This window comes from Triticum dicoccoides, chromosome 7B, assembly GCF_002162155.2.
Source record: "Triticum dicoccoides isolate Atlit2015 ecotype Zavitan chromosome 7B, WEW_v2.0, whole genome shotgun sequence".
Classification (NCBI taxonomy): domain Eukaryota; kingdom Viridiplantae; phylum Streptophyta; class Magnoliopsida; order Poales; family Poaceae; genus Triticum; species Triticum dicoccoides.
Window position 1 is genome coordinate 616621939 of NC_041393.1, and position 18609 is coordinate 616640547.

The 18609-nt window shown below is 44.7% G+C and overlaps 1 protein-coding gene and 2 non-coding genes across 3 annotated transcripts; all 3 read left to right on the plus strand.

The window, feature by feature from the left end:
* The first annotated feature begins 3457 nt into the window (after window positions 1-3457).
* Window positions 3458-8495, plus strand: LOC119341532. Its single transcript, XM_037613403.1, has 8 exons — window positions 3458-3955; window positions 4275-4437; window positions 4654-4854; window positions 6320-6562; window positions 7066-7213; window positions 7349-7414; window positions 7621-7789; window positions 7899-8495. The coding sequence occupies exons 1-8, from the start codon at window positions 3502-3504 to the stop codon at window positions 8246-8248; spliced, it is 1794 nt and encodes a 597-aa protein (XP_037469300.1). The 5' UTR covers window positions 3458-3501; the 3' UTR covers window positions 8249-8495.
* A 150-nt stretch (window positions 8496-8645) lies between these two features.
* TRNAK-UUU lies at window positions 8646-8717 on the plus strand. Its single transcript has one exon. It is a non-coding gene; the product is annotated as a tRNA-Lys (tRNA).
* Window positions 8718-16223: 7506 nt separating this feature from the next.
* Window positions 16224-16295, plus strand: TRNAK-UUU. The gene has a single exon. It is a non-coding gene; the product is annotated as a tRNA-Lys (tRNA).
* The last annotated feature ends 2314 nt before the right edge of the window (window positions 16296-18609 follow it).

The following is an 18609-nucleotide window of genomic DNA, read 5'->3' on the forward strand; positions in this document are numbered from 1 at the left end:
ACACTAATGGCGCACCGCGTAGTAGTGCGCCATTACTAGTTTAAACTAGTAATGGCGCACTGTGACACGATGCGCCATTAGTAGTTTTACAAAAAAAGAATTAAAAAATACAGTACTGGCGCACTCCTTGTCTGGTGCGCCATTACTAGTTAGAACTAGTAATGGCGCACTTCGGTCGGATGCGCCATTAGTATGTATGTAAAAATGAAAAAAAAATATTACTAGTGGCGCACCTTTTGTCTGGTGCGCCATTAGTGTCTTCCACACTAATGGCGCATCACCAACTAGTGCGCCATTAGTATATAGTAGTGGCGCACTACATCCCTGATGCGCCATTAGTGTCAATCCTATCTATAGCCCTTTTCCTAGTAGCGACACCTCCTCCTCCTCCTCCTCTTCCTCCTCTATGGCTGCCTAAATGCCACCACCAGCACGGCCGACCACCAACACTACAACGCGTTACATCGTCTTGCCGACCCGTGCCACCATGCCCCAAGTGTCACTGACTCGCGGGCCATAGACTACTTCTAATAGAAAATAAAAAGAAGGGAAGATGTTTACGAAGACTAAAAAGGTAGTTGTGAGACAACTTTCCCTAAATTTTACTGTCATCCAAATTTTACTGTCATCCTATAAAACAACTTTTATGAAAAATATCTATTGGAGTTGCTCTTAGGCCACCTTCACGGTATAGAAGAATAACAATAGAATTTGAGAAACATTCATGAGCGCCTGACTGATCGTTGCATCCGGTCAGATGCTTTCCCACTTGCGTCATGTGCCTGATCTGGTCCAACCGCCACGGCCGTCTTGCTCGAGGAAGTGTCTCACTAAAATGGAGACAAACCAGAATCACGTCTGATCTTCTTATATTTCGTCTTTATCTACATGACATTCATCCAAGCTCCCAGCCACACATCCAAGGTTGTGGCTGGGAGCCTTGGATGTGTGGCTGGAAGCCTTTACTGAACCCATACAATCAAATAGACATTGAAATAAAATTGAATCTTACATGAGGCTCCCACGCTCATTCTATCCTGACCCGCTCCCTCTCTCCCTTTGATGGTGGCGACTACGTTGTCGTCCACCTCCACTGCCGAGAAGCCGATGCCTCGCCTCACTAGTCGCCCCTCGTCCACCATCACCATCTGTCCCTACTGTCGTTGCACGTCTCTCCTCGTCCTCTTCCTAGCTGATACCGATGCACCACCTCCCCAACATGCTGAGAGTTCAACTTGCCAGTCCTTCATTGCATCTAATGGATTGTACAACAGTCGTTGGTCACCCTAAGCTTCCATTTTGTGCGGTGGTAGCGGCAGTCCTTCAACTAAGCTCCCGAAAGGCAGTTTTCTGGTGTTTTTGCACTTATCAGGAAAATCAATTTTTTGAAGACAAAAAATACGCCGCGAATTTTATGGAAGGACGAAGCCATAAGCACTTTAGCGTTGCGCCCACATGTCCTGCTGGCGCCGCCCAGGTGGGTCGTATGGTGGGGCTGCGAGACCTCCATGCGTCACCTTTCCACCACCTCTTGGTGCCACATGCCTTTATATTTGCCCGAAAACCCTCCCAGACTTTCCAAGGAATTTTTTGCCACCGCCACATTTCTGTTCCATCACGATCCAATCGGAAGGACTATTTCGGTACTCTATCAAAGGACTCTATCACTGGAGCTATCTTCAACAACCTAGTTGCCACCATGATAATGTGTGAGTAGTCCTCCTTGGACCATGGGTCCATAACAATAGTTAGATGGCATCTGCCTTCCCTTGTGCTTCAATAAAAGATCTCACGAGCTGCCCTACATGATTGTGGTCAATCTGATGTATTTTTGGATGCGTTTTTTAACACAGAACATACGTAAGCGCTCATATATACGCGCATACACTCACCTCTATAAAAGCACACACGCACACCCTACTCCTATGAGCACCTCCGAGAGACTGAGCCGACATATCATCTTGAGATTTTACAAAGTCACTGTAGGTGCCTCGTAGTCGACGGGAATGTCTCCTCCCACTAAACGTGCCTCACCGAAAATCCTAAATAAATCCAGGATAAATGCGAGCACCAGGACTTGAATCCTGATGGATTGGAATTCACGGATGTGTTTGTTGCGATGTTCATATTAAGGGCCCCTAAGTTTTACTAGCGCCCTGGACCCTCGAGATCTCAAGGCTGCCCTGGTGATGACAACCATAATGGAGTTGGCAATGACAAACGTCGGCGTAATGGCGGTGGATATGGTGTTTGCAGCATCGGCCTTAGGGCGGCCACGATGAAGGTGATGGAGCCCTCCACTTCATCTTTGCATCCTCCCTCGTAGATGGCTTCTTGGAGGCCTGGAGGACGGTCTTGGGGTTGGAATCCGTCTCCACCGGAGGGGAATGGGGTTGGATGCATGGGCAATGACTAGGGTTGGGAATGATTTGATTAAGGGCCCCTAATGTGGATCAGATGACCTTCCAACATTTCTTTCCTCCGATGTCATAAAAGGAAAGAAGTGGCACCCGAAATGAAGATCGGGTGGGAAAGATTGGGTTGGACGACACGTGTCACTGCCTGTTTGAGTTGAAGAAGGGGCCAAAACTATAGTTTATGTGTATTTATGTTTTATTATGCACCATGTTGTTGATGTTTACGTATTTTGAGTACTATGTTGATGATTTTGGAGTTTATATGATGTTTATGTAAGTATGTTTAATTAAGTTTAAGTATGTTGGTATAGAGATTCTACGCCGGAGCTTCATCGACTACGTCCATATGGATTAACTGACGGATAGCCCGAAAGACAAACACAAAGAAGAAGCGTCGCCATCCATCCGAGTGCTGCACTTGTGAGGATTAAAAAGACCTAAACTAAACTACTAGTCGAAGCGAAGACATCAGAATTCCCCTCCCTGCCACTGGCCGCCGTGGCGGCAGGCAGAGAGGAGGGGAATCCACATGCTCACCGATGAATTCTGGAGGGGAGCGTTTGCCCTAGCCGCCGAGGCCTAGATTCCCGTCGTCTCATTGGAACGGCAAGGCTAGGGTTCCTTGTCATGCGCGCGACACCAAGATTCAGTGTTAGTTGCTTCAGATATATTCAAGGGTTCAACAACGACGGCCGCAAATCCAGGGCACATGCTCGAAGAGTTCCCGGCTGCCATCGACAAGCTCGAGTCAGCTTCGGTAGGGGAGCGACGACAGCAACACGTTGGCGGCTCGTTCTGACAACAGTAGTGGTCGCTCGGTGGTCTAGAGTCTAGAGACTTGATATAACTTTTTTTATGTTTAACGTGTTTGGTACTTCTGATGAACTTTTATTTATATTAGGTCTGAATCCTTTTCGAAAACACTTCTGATAAATTTTTAGATTAGATCTGAATCCTTTTTGAAAAAAGGTTGGTATGGAGATTTAGTTGCAGATGAAGGGGCAGAGACAGAGATGTTCTTACCTCGCGAGATCCACCAGCAGCGCACACTCGCATCGCAGTCGCAGGCTGGCAGCCAGCTTTCATGTCGCGATGGCGTCGCGGCCGCCCGTCGCTGCTCCTGCTCCGTCGAGCCTTCCTCCTCGCAGCCGTCTCCGCCGCCGCCCTCTTCCTTCTCCTCAGCCACCAGGGCCCTGACCCCCGCATACCATCCTCTTCGTCTCCGGACTTGGCCTTCTCGGAAGAGCTCTCCGTTGACCCGCCTCCCCACTTCGTCTTCTCGGAAGAGCTCTCCGTGGACCCGCCTCCCGCCTCGGCCTCGCCGGAAGAGATCTCCGTTGGGCCGCTTCCCGCCTCGGCCTCGTCGGACGAGCTCCATGTCGTGCCGCCTCACGTGGCGGCTGGTTCGGAGGGAGGGGCCGGCGGGTCAACGTGCGCGACGGTGGAGGAAATGGGGGAGGAGGCCGTCGGCGCGGGGTCGACGGAGGCGGCCAGCCTCCGCGTCCGCGAGCTGATTCGGCGCCACTTCCTGCTCCACGGTGCGTAATACTCACATTTGATTCCACGCTTCATCCTCTTAGTACTGAATGTGATCTGCAATCCCCTCTCTCATGGAGCTGGGCTGAATCTCACTGACGAAAACTGAGCATTACCTGCGCCTTTACCTGAATGTAGCTCTCATTTCGTTTGTCGAAGTAAACCTACTCTGAAATGTACCTGTCGCTGCGCTGTTTTCCATTCATCTGCATCAACAATCAGAGTATACCTCTGTAGCCTGGCTAGTTTTGAATAGGAAGACTTGCAGTTCCTAGGTTGGTTCAACACCCCCGATGCTTACTTCTCCGGTTAACTTGTCAGGCGCTGCGAGAGTTAGGTCGCTGCCTGCAGCTGAGTTCTGCAAACAAGGCTTTGTGTTGGGGAAAGCATCTGAAGCTGGGTTTGGCAATGAGATGTACAAGATATTAACGGCAGCAGCTCTGAGTGTTATGTTAAACCGCTCCCTGATCATCGGCCAAACCAGGCATATGCATTCACACTCAGTTACTTTTGTTATTTATCTATGATGGGTTTCCTACTTGTATCTTTAGACAAGCAAAACATAATTTAGCAATTGGTTCATCTTTAGACATGCAAAACATAATTATTGTTAATCCGTGTGGTAATGTGATGCAAATGATTCCAATGTAGCACAGAAATGGTGGTGATTGTCCTCTTACCCTTTGTCTTTTGTTTGCAGGGGATTATATCCATTTGGACAGTACATTTCTTATACTGACCACTCGTTTACTACTGGAGAAATCAAGCATTTATGGAGGAAAAACCGGTGTGCCCAAACACATGGTAGAGATCTGAATGTGAGGTTAGACGATTTTGAGAATCCATCAGAGACAAATGTTCTTTGCAGTGACTGGAACAGATGGAAAGATCCAATCATCTGGTTAGCACCGCTCTTGCAACTTGGTACAATCAGTTAGACTTATTACAGCTGTTTTTTCTTCGCCTCGAGGCCTGATCAGATTTCGAGCTTTTAGTATGTTTTGCAGAGAACTTTTGATGCAATTCATTTAAAAGGGCTGTTAAGTAAAACACAAAGTTGTTAGCTAATCCCCTATTTCATGGACAAGTTTGTTCAACTATGTCGCCTTACATTGCCATGTGTGTATGCACTTGCAGTCAGAGAACTGAAAAGAAAAACTAAATTAGATGAGGTTTTATATGTTGCGAATTTTATACACATTTATGTTTACTTCTAGAGACACATAATGCCACAAGGGTCTTTCGCAAGAATGAACTGGAGAAAACAAACGTGTAGTGGGGATACTGAGACAAGTTAACTTAGAACCCTGATACATAAGCTACTAATCATTTCATTTCCTGGTTGATAGGAAGTTCCTACAATGTTGAATTCAGAAGCAAGTTCTGTGTTGTCATTTTTTCTTTAGATCTCCTGTCTCGTATATTGGAGTGAGATACCTTTGCGGTTACTTATGGACATATGAAGTTGTTAACGTTTGTGCTTTTGCTTTTGTGATTCCATTTACCGTTTTGTACATAATAGCACACTTTTACAATGTTTTGTATATAGAAATCCAGGCAATTAAGCGTGATGTTCTGTGAACTTATGACTGCTATCCCTTTCCTGATATTTTTTTTTCCATTTTGGGTACATAAAAAATCAGTACTCCCTCAGTACTACTTTGGTGATCTAAAAGGTTTTATATTAGTTTACAGAGGGTGTACTTCTCTAGCACAACAAGGATTTGAGCAGACATGAAAATATAAGCACCATGATATTACTTGCTTCTTTGCATTATCCTTTTGGAAAATATTTAGAGATTGTTAGGAATAGGATGCATGAGATGGACCAAAGGTTAATGAAATATCTAGGAGACTAGTCCTTACCCATGCGACCGTTTGGTGACGTGAGTTTAAAGTTTGTTTGGTTTCCATCTGTATTAAGAGACATGATGACTGATGTCTCCCCTGTACCGACCTAGCAGTTTTATCTGGACGAAACCCAATTGGCCAGCCCTGATCTAATTACCATGTCTTGGATTGGCTATTTTTTTATACTCCCTCTGTTCACTTTTATAAGGCTTTGTAGATGTTTCAGATAGTGTACAAAACAGCACAATTTCACTTGTCTGAAACGACTTATAAAAGTGAACAGAGGGAGTACATTTCTTCCATGTTTATCCGTAAATTATTTTGCACTAGTGTCTGTTGTTTTCCTTCCTCGTTCTTAAGCATCTGCTGATCGCCGAAGTAGCTTATTTTTCAATTTGTATTTTCTTGTTATCTTTGCTTAGATGAATTTTGTTTCTGTTGATTATTAATGTTTTTGAGAAACCTAAGTGTAAGGAATAAGTGTGCTGACAGGTGTTGCTTCTTCACGACGTTAGGTTTGATGGCACAACAGATGCAGTTGGAGTCCAGTTTTTTCTGAAGAATGTCCACCCTGAAATGAAAATTGCTGCTTCAACAATTTTTGGATCCCTAGGCACGTCACATGCCAGGCCTAATACATTTGGAGAACTTATGCGAGTGATCATATCTCCCTCCCAGATAGTCCAGAAAGCAGTTCAGTGGGCATCGAACGGTTCCAGTCCAGATATTGTTCTGCACATGCGAATGATGGGCAATAGGTACGACACACTATACGGCTTATATGGAAGAAACCTGTCATAATTGTTCAACATTAATTATAGTGATATTGACATTATGTTCACATGTCAAGAAATCCGGTTCATCAGTAGCATTGGAATATGCTGCTTCTTACCTGAAAATTGTGGATCGGAACTTTAAGTCAACCCTTTTCTCTGGTTATTTCTTCCTGATGTGTAATTTAGTTTTAGTCCTCTCCAATCTGGTGACAAATGCTTCAAAGTATGCCATCTCATGCTCAGCATTTGCAACAAAGAGGATAACAAAGAGGATATAGTAAAGATTTCTGAATACCTGAGAAGCTAGACAAATTAATTCGAATGGTAATAATGGTGTTGAAAGTCTTTGCACCTCATGCAGATTATCTTTATTTGCGACTCTTTCAGCTTTAGAATATCAGCAACCTGCATCATGCAGATTATCTTTATTTGTGACTCCTTGTCATATTATTTCCGAAGCTGAAGACAACTGATTTTCTGACCAGGCCAGTACGAGCAAGAACTGCTGCAGTTAGTTGTATTCAGAGAGCTATACAGATTTCTGGTTTGAAGGGTACACCTCGGGTGGCATTGGTCTCAGACACACCATCATTTGTCAAGGAGATGAAGCAAGAGATCAGTGAGTTCGCAGAGGTTAGTTGCTTTCGGTTGAATACTGGTGAGATGGACTTCGTACTTTTCCTCGAGCATTGGTAGAATTCATGTGTTCATAGTTATTTAGCTGTAATATGTCAGAAAATGGTATGAATATTTATACGTTCTGGGCAGGTAACTTACTTTGATTACAAATCGTTTGCCAAGAGTTTTGAGCTAGAGATGAATGGAAACGACAAGGTATGTTACACTCTTACCTGAAAGGTCTTTGCTGCATTTTCTGCATCATCTAATAGGCGATTCTAGCTGAAAGCCTGAAACCTTTAGTATTTCCATGGGTATTAAGTTTATATCATGGACCGTATACTCTAGCTCAGACATATCTTTCATAGATGTACCGCGTTGATTTTTACAAAATCTCATTTCGCTCATTCTGTTGTGTATAGCCCTTGGATTTCCGTTCACGGGACTGGGGATCAGCTCCGAGGTGGGCGGCCTTCGTCGATTTCTTCCTGGCCTCAAGCGCCAGGCACGCGGTCATCACCGGAGCGCATCGACGCGTGGGAACGACCTACGCGCAGCTCATCGCAGCGCTGGCCGCAGCAAACAGACATGGTGCATTACATCACCACGCTCCGGCCATCCCTCAAAACATTTCTATAGTCCGTCGAGCCTCTTGAATCACCAAAACTGATCCATTTCGCGACTTTGTTGTGCGTGTCAGGCCACGAGCCCTCGGGCGCGAACTTCACGTTCCTGAGCAGCATCCACAGCAACCTGCTGGTCGACGGGCTGTCAACGCAGGCCGGCTGGGGCCATGCCTGGAGCAGGTACGCGGGGGCCCTGAGCTGCCCGCGCCAGGCGCACCAGTGCGCGCTGACCCCGCTCCTTCCGCACGCGTGGTGGGACGGCCGGTGGCAAAGCCCCACCGGCAGGGACGTGAGGAGGCTGCTGGGCTACGGCGTCTCATTGTCGGACACGGGGGAGGTGGACGAGGAGCGGCTCGCATGGCACTGTCGGTCGAGGGAAGATCATGTCAAGAGGTTCCATCTTCTCCCACCGTACAAGAGTTGAGCAATGGTGCAGGATGGTGGCGGGTGAGGCAGGCGCCTCATGCCATGCTTTTAGAGAGAACTGCTGAGACACTTAGTTTCAGTTGGTCGCTTGCACCAATGAGCTGATGTAGAGTTTGTAGTGCACATCTGATGGTTACAGTTTTGGTAGGCTGCCGTGTCGTGCTGGTGGTATACCAAAAAAGGTGTCATGTAAGGGGTTACTGGGAAAAAGGATGAGGCTTTGTTCCAATCCATGTGGAGCATCCCATATTTGTCTGCTCCAACCATTTTCTGCCCTCCAGATCACTCTCTTCATCACAGTTCAAGAACGTAAAACCATACTGATCTCTTGATTCTGACCCAAAAAAAGCTTGCGATTACTATAAAATCGTTTACAGGTCGTACAATGAGTAAAAGCCGACCTAGCTCAGTGGTAGAGCGCGTGGCTTTTAACCATGTGGCCGTGGGTTCGATCCCCACGGTCGGCGTTCCTGTGGCCTCCTTTTTTTGCTTTTTTTTTAACTTACCAAGCTGGCCGTTCGATACCTTTTTTGCTCCATATAGGAATAGATAAAATCATAAAGGATTATTACCACTAAGGCCTCCTCCTTTTGTTTCCTACGATAGGAGGAAAATCATGGAAAATCAAGGTGGCATGTATCTTAATCTGTACATTAGACTAAGGGTCGCGCTAACTGTCACATGTGTGGCAGGAGGGAGACGCATGTGTGGCCGTGGGTTCGATCCCCACGGTCGGCGTTCCTGTGGCCTCCTTTTTTTGCTTTTTTTTTTAACTTACCAAGCTGGCCGTTCGATACCTTTTTTGCTCCATATAGGAATAGATAAAATCATAAAGGATTATTACCACTAAGGCCTCCTCCTTTTGTTTCCTACGATAGGAGGAAAATCATGGAAAATCAAGGTGGCATGTATCTTAATCTGTACATTAGACTAAGGGTCGCGCTAACTGTCACATGTGTGGCAGGAGGGAGACGCACCACACGTCTCTACTGTAAACAGATTGTCACGTCATCGCATGCATGCATGCAGGAATCTTTTTGGATTTTCAGTTTTTAAAATGTTTTATCTCTTAAACAAAAAATCCGATTGAAAATCCGTTTTCGCCATTAAATCCCTCGCGATGAGATCTCCGAAACTAGATCCCATGTTGATATGTTTTGATGAAATATTTTTTGAATTAAAAGTTGCAATGTCTATTGCATATGAATTGTCATGATGTTTACACTGAAGTTGCCATGATATGTTTCAGCTATTTTCTTCTACATTTAAAAGTAAATTTTAACATTTATAAAACGGGGAATTAAGAAACTAGACTTGCCATGAACCATAAACTAAAATTGTCATGATACATGCACGTAAAATTGCCATGGTTCATATAAAAAATAATTTTCATGGTCAAAGTACTGAAGTTGCCATCATCAAAATACTAAAATTGCCATGATCTACAAACTAAAATTGTCACATGGCAACTTTAGTTTAAGCCCTATGGCAACTGCAGTGTAAACATCGTGGCAACTTCTAGCAAAAAAAAATTCGTTGAAACATATCAACATGGGGTCTAGTTTTGAAGATCTCGTCGAGACGGATTTAATGGTGAAGACAGATTTTTAGTTCGCTTTTTATTTAGGAGATACAACATTTTTAAGCCGAAAACAAAAAAAAATTCTGCTGATGTCATCTATTCATACGTGGCAAAATAAGTGGTGATGAAGGCGTGTGGGTGATGTGCAAACGCCCACACGCGTGGGCGTTAATATTTCTGTTAGACTAATACTTCTTTTTCTTTGAAATGTGATTTCTATCCCATAGAATTCCTGTAAAAATCCTTCAAACCAAAGGAGGCATAAGAAAAATACACCATTTATTTTGTCATCTCCTATGCATTCTTTAGTATAGTTCTTAATCCATCCCGCGAGTCCGATTTCATATCTTCACCCCATCAGATAAATATTAATAAAAAATGTTTACTGATTTTATTCTAATATACTATACACGCGTATTCGAAATCCCGTAAACTGGCACCAAATCAGGGAAGGTTTGCAGGCGTCCGAACTCGTGTCATATCACCTACGAGTCCGAGAAAACGGGGCCACCAATGCATGCGCTCGAACTCTGCCTTCACCTAGGCGTCACATTCATGCCGGTCCAGAGCGCGGATATGACAGGCCATTGCAGCATGCCAACCCAAAGGCTAGGCATTCAATCACGCGCGGCTGCCAAGATTGTGATCACGCTGCGTTCGCTCGCTCTCCGTGTCGCATTCATACCGGCATAGAGCGACACAATCGGACGCGGTGACGGGCCGGATTCCTACTGTATTGAAGTCGGTTGCTTGTGTATCTGCCTGCCCGGCATTGAACAGGCCCGGCGGCCAAGAAACCTTCTCCGAGCACCTGCATTCAAATTGTCACTTGGCCTTACCGGCGCCCGCTATATAAACACGTTCGTGGACGACACAAACCGCACCACCTCCGCTTCGCTTACTCCTCCATCCATGACCGCATGTGCACCTCTACTTTCCTTCCTCCTTCCACGACAACAACCGACGCAATGACCGCGAGCAACATGCAGTGATGGAAGTGCCTCTCGGTCGCGGCGCTGACACGAGATCGCGGACATCATGAACAACTGGCAGACCCGACGCGCGGATAGCACAGAAGCTGGTCTACCCCCAAGCTCGTCGAAGGAGAGACCGGACGATGACAACCGGACAACAGAGGAGGCGTCTAACGACGAGACTGCGTCCGCGCCGGTAGGCCGGTTTACCATGGTGCTAGCGCTGGCGCACTTTGACGTTGTCATGGTGGAGGCGCAACTGGAGCAGCGGGCAACGCCAGTGTCTCCGCATTTTGGATGCTGCAGGAGGAGCAATGGTACACCCTGCAGCTCCTCGATCGAGCAGCACCGACTTGAGAAGGGATAAGTATATTTTTCGTCCTCGAACTCTTCCCAAAGTTTAGAAATCGTCCCTCAACTCTAAACCGGAGAATTTTCGTCCCTCAACTATCAAAACCAGATAGTTTTCGTCCCTCGTGCCGCTTCGAGCGGTTTTAGTCCGGGGTGAACAGTAAAATAAAAAAAATAGCAACAAAAAAAATCTGAAATTTTAGAGCATGGAACATACTTTGGTGCGGAAGACACGTGCAAAATTTTGTGGTGTTTTCATATTCGAGCAGCTCGTGGTAAAAAAAACTATAAATTTGTACGTCAGTGAACAGTAAATTCAAAATAAATAGCAAAAAAATTCAAAGTGATATGAATTTTTTTTGGCATAAAAGAGGGTTGGGTGCCCAACGTGCGTGCAAATTTTCGTGATGTTTGGGTATTGTACGAACTCGTGACAAAAAGAAACAAAATTTGGCTCAGATTTTTTTAAATGTGCTATTTATTTTTTTTGGCTAGAGCTCCTCGTATGTCATTCGATCACAAAATTTTGCATGCATCTTGCGTACCCGAGCATCTTTGATGCCAAAATGTTTCAAGTTTTTTGAATTTTTTCTATTTTTTTAAATTTACTGTTCACCGACGTACATATTTATAGTTTTTTGTTTGCCACGAGCTGCTTGAATGTCGAAACACCCTGAAATTTTGCACAGGTCTTGCGCACCAAATTATCTTCGATGCTGTAAAACTTCAGAATTTTTTTTTCTATTTTTTTGATTTTATTGTTCACCGATTTACTGTTCATTCAGAGTAAAACCGTCCGAAGCGGCACGAGGGACGAAAACTATCCGGTTTTGATAGTTGAGGGACGAAAACTCTCCGGTTTATAGTTGAGGGACGATTTCTAAATTCTCGGAAAAGTTCGAGGACGAAAAATATACTTATCCCATTTGAGAAGGGCCAGATCGCTGGTGATCAGACAAATGAGGAAGTCGGCATTGTCGCGGAGAATCCGGGCATCGTGGATGAGCAGCGGGCGTCGTAGGTTGTACGAGTGCTGACAGATAACTCATCACCACCTATAGCAACAGCAACGGCAGTCAAACACCAACATCTCATGCACAGAGACTAGCTCGTACCACACGTCTCGCCGTACGAAGGAGAGCTCGTACCACACGAGTGTTGATGAAATCTCGCAGTCGCGCGCCGCCGGCGATGGATTTGATCATTTGATGATCAGGATGCAACCTTTTCTCCCGGGCTTCGCACAAAACGACCATTTCTATAATTCTTGGCCTTAATCGCTTCGCTAATTCTGGGCCGTAGGGATGCACGTTATGTGTCGTGATGGGGGAGCAACTAATTAACGAGCGCTCCTTCAGAGCCTCGCAACGATCAGCGCCACTTGGCGCGTTCTCAGCCATTTGCCACGTGTCGCGCTCTGGACGCTCCCTCCAGATTTTGTTTTTTTTTATTTTTTCGCACATGTTTTCGGCTTTTTAAACGGTTTTTTTCTGGGTTTTTTTTGATGTTTTGGTTTTCTACCGGCCTTCCCTAGATTTTTGACCAAAAATAATTTTAGAAAAAATAAATTTTTTGCGCAAAAAAACGCATTTTTTTCCGCGAGAGTCACGGTTTTGTTTTCGCGAAAGGCACGGCCGTGCCTCTTGGTAACCGAAAAAATGTCTTTTCTGTTTTTTTTCTTTCGTGAGAGGCACGGTTTTGCTTCCGCGAGAGGCACAGTTGTGCTTTCGCGAGAGGCACGGGCGTGCCTCTTTCGGAGAGGGAAAAAAAACCGTGTTCCCGGTTCGGTTTTCTCGTGAAAAAAAAGTTCGTCAAAACCTATCAACATGGGATCTAGTTTTGAAGATCTCGACGCGAGGAATCCAACGGCGAAAGCGGTTCGAGATTTGGACGCACGGTTTAAGAGATAAAACGTTTTGAATAAACGGATCTACGGAAAAGGAGAAAACTCACAGGTTGCGACAAGTGGCGCACATGCAGCGCGCCACTTGTCACAACCTGGAAAAGTTGGAGCGATCTCCGCAAGGAGTACTCCTCAACTAGTGATTTCGTCATGATGGTACGTCCTATATGCTGCTTACTGCGAAGATAATCCACGTTGCGCATGGGCCGAGGCCAATTTAACGTTACCTCCTCGTTTTTTTTTCTTTTTTCCGACAACATCTGCCTTTCGTGTTCTGCTTTTCCATTTGTTACTTTTCAGATTTTCATTGTAATGTTTTCTTGGGATTCTTCGGGTCTTTACGGTTTTCGCTAGTTCTTTTTTCATATTTTATTTTTAGTGGTTTTCTGCTGGTTTTCCCTTTCTTGTCTGTTTTTCCATCTTCTGTTTTTTATTTTATTCTTTTCGTTCCCCCTTTTGGATAACACATCAGAGACGGCTTTTTAACTACTCCTATAAAAATGGATAATCAAAACCATTTTATCCGTACATGTGCTCTAATTCTAAGGTTCACAACGCTTACATGCTTAGTGTTGAGCACCAAACACGTTTATATTCTAATCACCCATCACTGACGTTTGGTTATAAACACATTGAACCACTCCATATGAATTTTTTCACGCAAATAATATCTTACTAAATATTAACATGCAACTAATACCTCACCAAATACAAACATGCAATTAATATTCTATCTAATGTCTTTTTTTTTGAATGTCTATTCTATCTAATGTCAACGTTCATTACATTTACACAATTACTAGTAGGAAAATAAAGCTCGGTTATTCGCGAAAAGAAACAGCTTTTGACCACCTAAAGGCCAATGAAACCCAGCACTGACACTAGTATATTGGTCGTCTTAATTGGGTCATTGCATGGTGGCAAGGAGAAGTTAGCCAAGTAAAAGTACTCGTACAACTCACGAGTTACAACCATGCAGAGCACTCTCCATCTGATGGGCCGATACAATGTACTACCTGAAGGAGTATAGTTTTTCGTCTAAAAGCAAAGCTAATGTCTTGGTGTTTTTTTTACCAGATCCTTTTTCTAGTAAGTACTATCATACGGATGATTCAAGTGTTAACATCATAAACCACAGTTTTAAGTGAAACATCATATATCTCCCTTTATAGTCTCTGATAATTTAAGAAGCAAGACAAAATTCACCGTTCTTCATACGGCTTATCTGTGAACAACCTTGTTGCTACACCATTTACGATCTCATCACATTATTCAGTTGAACATGACATCCAATCATAGCTAATTAGTTTCCATTTTTGGGAGGAATGTATGTGCACTGCTGGCACTTGCACGCCCCCGCAACACACTCGCCATATCCGCCGACCCACACACGGTCGATGCATGCCTGATTGCAGCTTTTGTTATCACATGGCTTTGGCGACGGGATAATGCTTGTCGTACAAGGGATTCCTTCAACGCCCGCTGACGCCTTCGTTGGCACATCTGCAAAATCTCACCATGAGGAAAAGGGAAGATCAGAACTTAGCCAAGATTTGTTTGGACGAGATCTTGAAGGAACGTAGTACATGAACAAATGGGTACCTGATGCTAGGACAAGGAAGGCGATCACCAAGAGCAACATCTGGCTAGTCCTCATCTTAGATAGTTGTTGTATTGAAGGAAATACTTGTCGATCGTTGCTTTGCTCTGTGAGTTCTGAAGGAAAACATAACGGACAGGCCATTTTATACCGGATTTATGGTATTAAAGTACAAGATTGGCTATGATTAAATGTCATGATTATTAGTCTCCAAATATTGTTGCCCTGTAATAATTACTATCCAATATTACTACCCTGTGTATATCTTCTTTTTGTTTGGTTGTAATATTCGTTTCGTTTTTTGTTCTGACAGTATAGAATATATATGCTACGGTTCATGGTGTCCACTGATTTCGACTAAGGCGTGGCAAACCTTGTATTATTGTTCCAGTCACCATTTATTTTCAGCTCTTGCGGAGAGAGATAAAAAATTATGGAAAAGAAGATGGATATGACATGCGGACCCATGCAGTCAGTGAGAGTAGAGAGTGATCCCGTCCGGGATCATTATTTTCCTAGCGTGACAAACCAGTCAAGACCGGTTTAGGGTTGAGATAGACCAGGATCAAAGACTGCAGAGTGTCGATTTCTTCCTGGCCTCAAGCGCCAGGCACGCGGTCGTCGCCGGAGCGTATCGACGTGTGGGAACGACCTACGCGCAGCTCATCGCAGTGCTGGTCGCAGCCAACAAACACGATGCACACATAACATCAACACGCTCGGACTGCCTCTCAAAACATTTATGCAGCCTGTTGAGGCTAAGAATCACCAAACTGATCTATCTCACAGTTTCGTTGTCAGGTCATGAGCCCTCGGGCGCAAACTTCACGTTCCTGAGCAGCATCCACAACAACCTGCTGGTCGACGGGATGTCGACGCAGGCCGGCTGGGGCCACGCCTGGAGCAGGTACGCGGGGCCCCTGAGCTACCCCCGCCAGGCGCACCAGTGCGCGTTGACCCCGCTCCTCGCGCACGCCTGGTGGGACGGCCGGTGGCGGAGCCCCACCGGCAGGGACGTCAGGAAGCTACTGGGCTACGGCGTCTCGTTGTCGGACACAGGGGAGGTGGACGAGGAGCGGCTTGCGTCGCACTGTCGGTCGAGGGAAGATCATGTCAAGAGGTTCCATCTTCTCCCGCCGTACAAGAGTTGAGCAATGGTGAAGGAAGTAGGATTGAGGTGGGTGAGGCAGGCGCCTCATGCCATGCTTTTGGAGAGCTCGGTTTCAAGAGAAGAGAACCGCTGAGACACACACTGAGTAGAGCTAATGGTAGTAGGCCAGAACGGTCTGATGGTTACAGTTTTGGTAGGCTGGTGCGTGTGTCGTGCTGGTGGTATACCAAAAAAGGTGGTCATGTAGGGGGTTACTGGGGGAAAACGGTGAGGCTTTGTTCCAATCCATGTGGAGCATAATAGTACCATATTTGTCTTCTCCAACCATTTTCTACCCTCCAGATCACTCTCTTCACACTTCAAGAACTAAAAACCGTACTGATCTGTTGATTCTGACCCAAAAACCTTGCTAGTGCACTATTAAATATTGTACAGCCTTATTAATGACAAAAGCCGACCTAGCTCAGTGGTAGAGCGCGTGGCTTTTAACCACGTGGCCGTGGGTTCGATCCCCACGGTCGGCGTCCCTTTGTGTGGCCTCCATTTTCTGCTTCATAATATAGGAATAGAAAAAAATCGTGAGTGATTTCTTTTTTTGCGAATAAGAACATAAAGGATTATTACCACTAAGGCCTCCAGAAAAAAAATCAGAAAATATCTCTTTTTTTGCGAATAAGATCATAAAGGATTATTACCACTAAGGCCTCCTTTTGCTTCCTAAGATAGGAGGAAAATCATATTAAGTGAGGTGGCATGTATTTTAATCTCTACTAGGAAACTCTAGGCTAATACTTCTTTTTCTTTGAAATGTGAAGGATCGATTCCTATCTTACATAGAATAGAGATCCATTCTTGCGAAACAAAGGGTTTCAAAGGATTTTTATTTTCCATTGAAATTTCTTTCTCATAGAATTTCTACAAAAGTCCCACAAACCAAAGGAGGCCTAAGAAAAATACACCATGTTTTTTGTCATCTCCTGTACATTCTTTAGTATAGTTCTCAATCCGCTCCGCAAATCCGATTTCATGTCTTCACCCCACCAGATAAACGTCAATGAAAACTGTTTGCTGTTTTATTCTAATATACTATACCCGTGTGTTCAAAATCCCATAAACTAGAGCTACTCATATGTCTAAATAATCTGAAATTTAAAATGCACTTCACGCACTAAATTACCTACCATGCAAAAAAAAAATTTGGATTTTTTTTTGTGTGTTTGTTTTTTTTGACCGAATGCAAATGAGGCTTGGCTCAGAAATGGATATTCACTAGTGTTGATGAAATCACGCAATCGCGCGCCGCCGGCCATGGATTTGACCGACCATGGATTTGACCGACCACGGATTTGACGATCAGGATTCGTCCTTTTCTCCCGGACTTTAGACAAAACCGCGGTTTCTAATAGGAAATTGTAGGTCATAATCGCTTCACTAATTGTGTGCCGTTGGGGTGCACGTATGTGTCGTGATGGTAAGTTCTATATGCCGCTTGCTGTAACAGATATTCTACATAACGCCCAGACCGGTGCGCCAATGGGCCGAGGTCAATTTAACTTTACCTCCTCGTTTTTACTTCGTTTTTTCTTTTCGACAGCACCTGCCTTTTCTGTCTCGGTTTTCTATTCTGGTTTTTCATTTGTTACTTTTTCGGTTTTCGTTTTGATATTTTCTTGGGATTCTTAGGGCCTTTACGGTTTTTGCTAGGTTCTCTTTCTGATTTTATTTTTAGTGGTTTTCTACTGGTTTTCCCTTTCTTATCTGTTGTTGCGTCTTCTGTTTTTATTTTATTCTTTTTCATTTCCCCTTCTGGAAACCACATCAGGGCTGGCTTTTTAACCACTCATATACTCCCTTCGTTCTTAAATATTTGTCTTTCTAGAGATTTCAGCAAGTGACTACATAGGGAGCAAAATGAGTGAATCTACACTCTAAAATATGTCTATATACATTCCTATGTGGTAACCATTTGAAATCTCTAAAAAGACAAATATTTAGGAACGGAGAGAGTAGAAGTGGAGAATCAAATTCATTTTATCCATACATATGCTCTAATTCTACGGTTCACAACACTTACATGCTTAGCATCGAGTATCAAACACGCTTAACGTAATTGCCCATCACTGATGTTGGTTATAAACACATTGAACCACTCCATATGAATTTTTTCAGGCAAATAATATCTTACTAAGTATTAACATGCACCAAATACCAACGTGCATCTAATATCTTACCAAATACCAACGTGCAACTAGTATTCTATCTAATGTCAACGTGCATTCCATTTACACAATTACACAATTACTAGGGAAATTTCAATTACTAGTAGGAAAATAAAGCTCTGTTATTGGAGAAAAAGAAACATGATGCGGTATCAATCTTCCAGCTCTCCAACCCAGCGACCCATTTCATCGGTTTGGATCATCTGGACGGAAAAGTTGGCCCAACGGGACGACCAAAATGGATAAAGCGTCCGCCCGCTGTCCGTTTGTTGTTCGTTTGGGTCACCACATTTGGACGGCGCACCTCCTCCTCCCGTGCACCTCTGCCGTCCAATGCCCACCCCACGCGCCATGCCGTCCTGTAACATGCAAGTCCGATGTTGGTCGGGTGCTCCTCGGATGCTCGTCGCCCGCAGGTCGGACGTTGTTCAGACGCAAGTCAGATGCTGGTCGGAGGCAGGGCCAGAGAGAAGCAGCATCGGAGCACATCGGCATTGTCGCGCCCTTGCATGCGTGCGTGTCGGTAGCCGCGCCCGGTAGAAGGTGCTCGTAGTCCTTGCCCTTCGGCGCTGCTCAAGGCTGACCTCATGGAGCTAAAGCTCGCCGACCTCGCGCCCCT

What these genes read in the sequence shown, in the direction of transcription:
- LOC119341532 (XM_037613403.1), top strand. Translation starts at nt 3,502, where the DNA reads ATGTCGCGATGGCGTCGCGGCCGCCCGTCGCTGCTCCTGCTCCGTCGA. An exon ending in GCGCCACTTCCTGCTCCACG is followed by an intron (nt 3,956 to 4,274) that starts GTGCGTAATACT and finishes TTAACTTGTCAG; the next exon opens with GCGCTGCGAGAGTTAGGTCG. An exon ending in AGATGAATGGAAACGACAAG is followed by an intron (nt 7,415 to 7,620) that starts GTATGTTACACT and finishes TGTTGTGTATAG; the next exon opens with CCCTTGGATTTCCGTTCACG.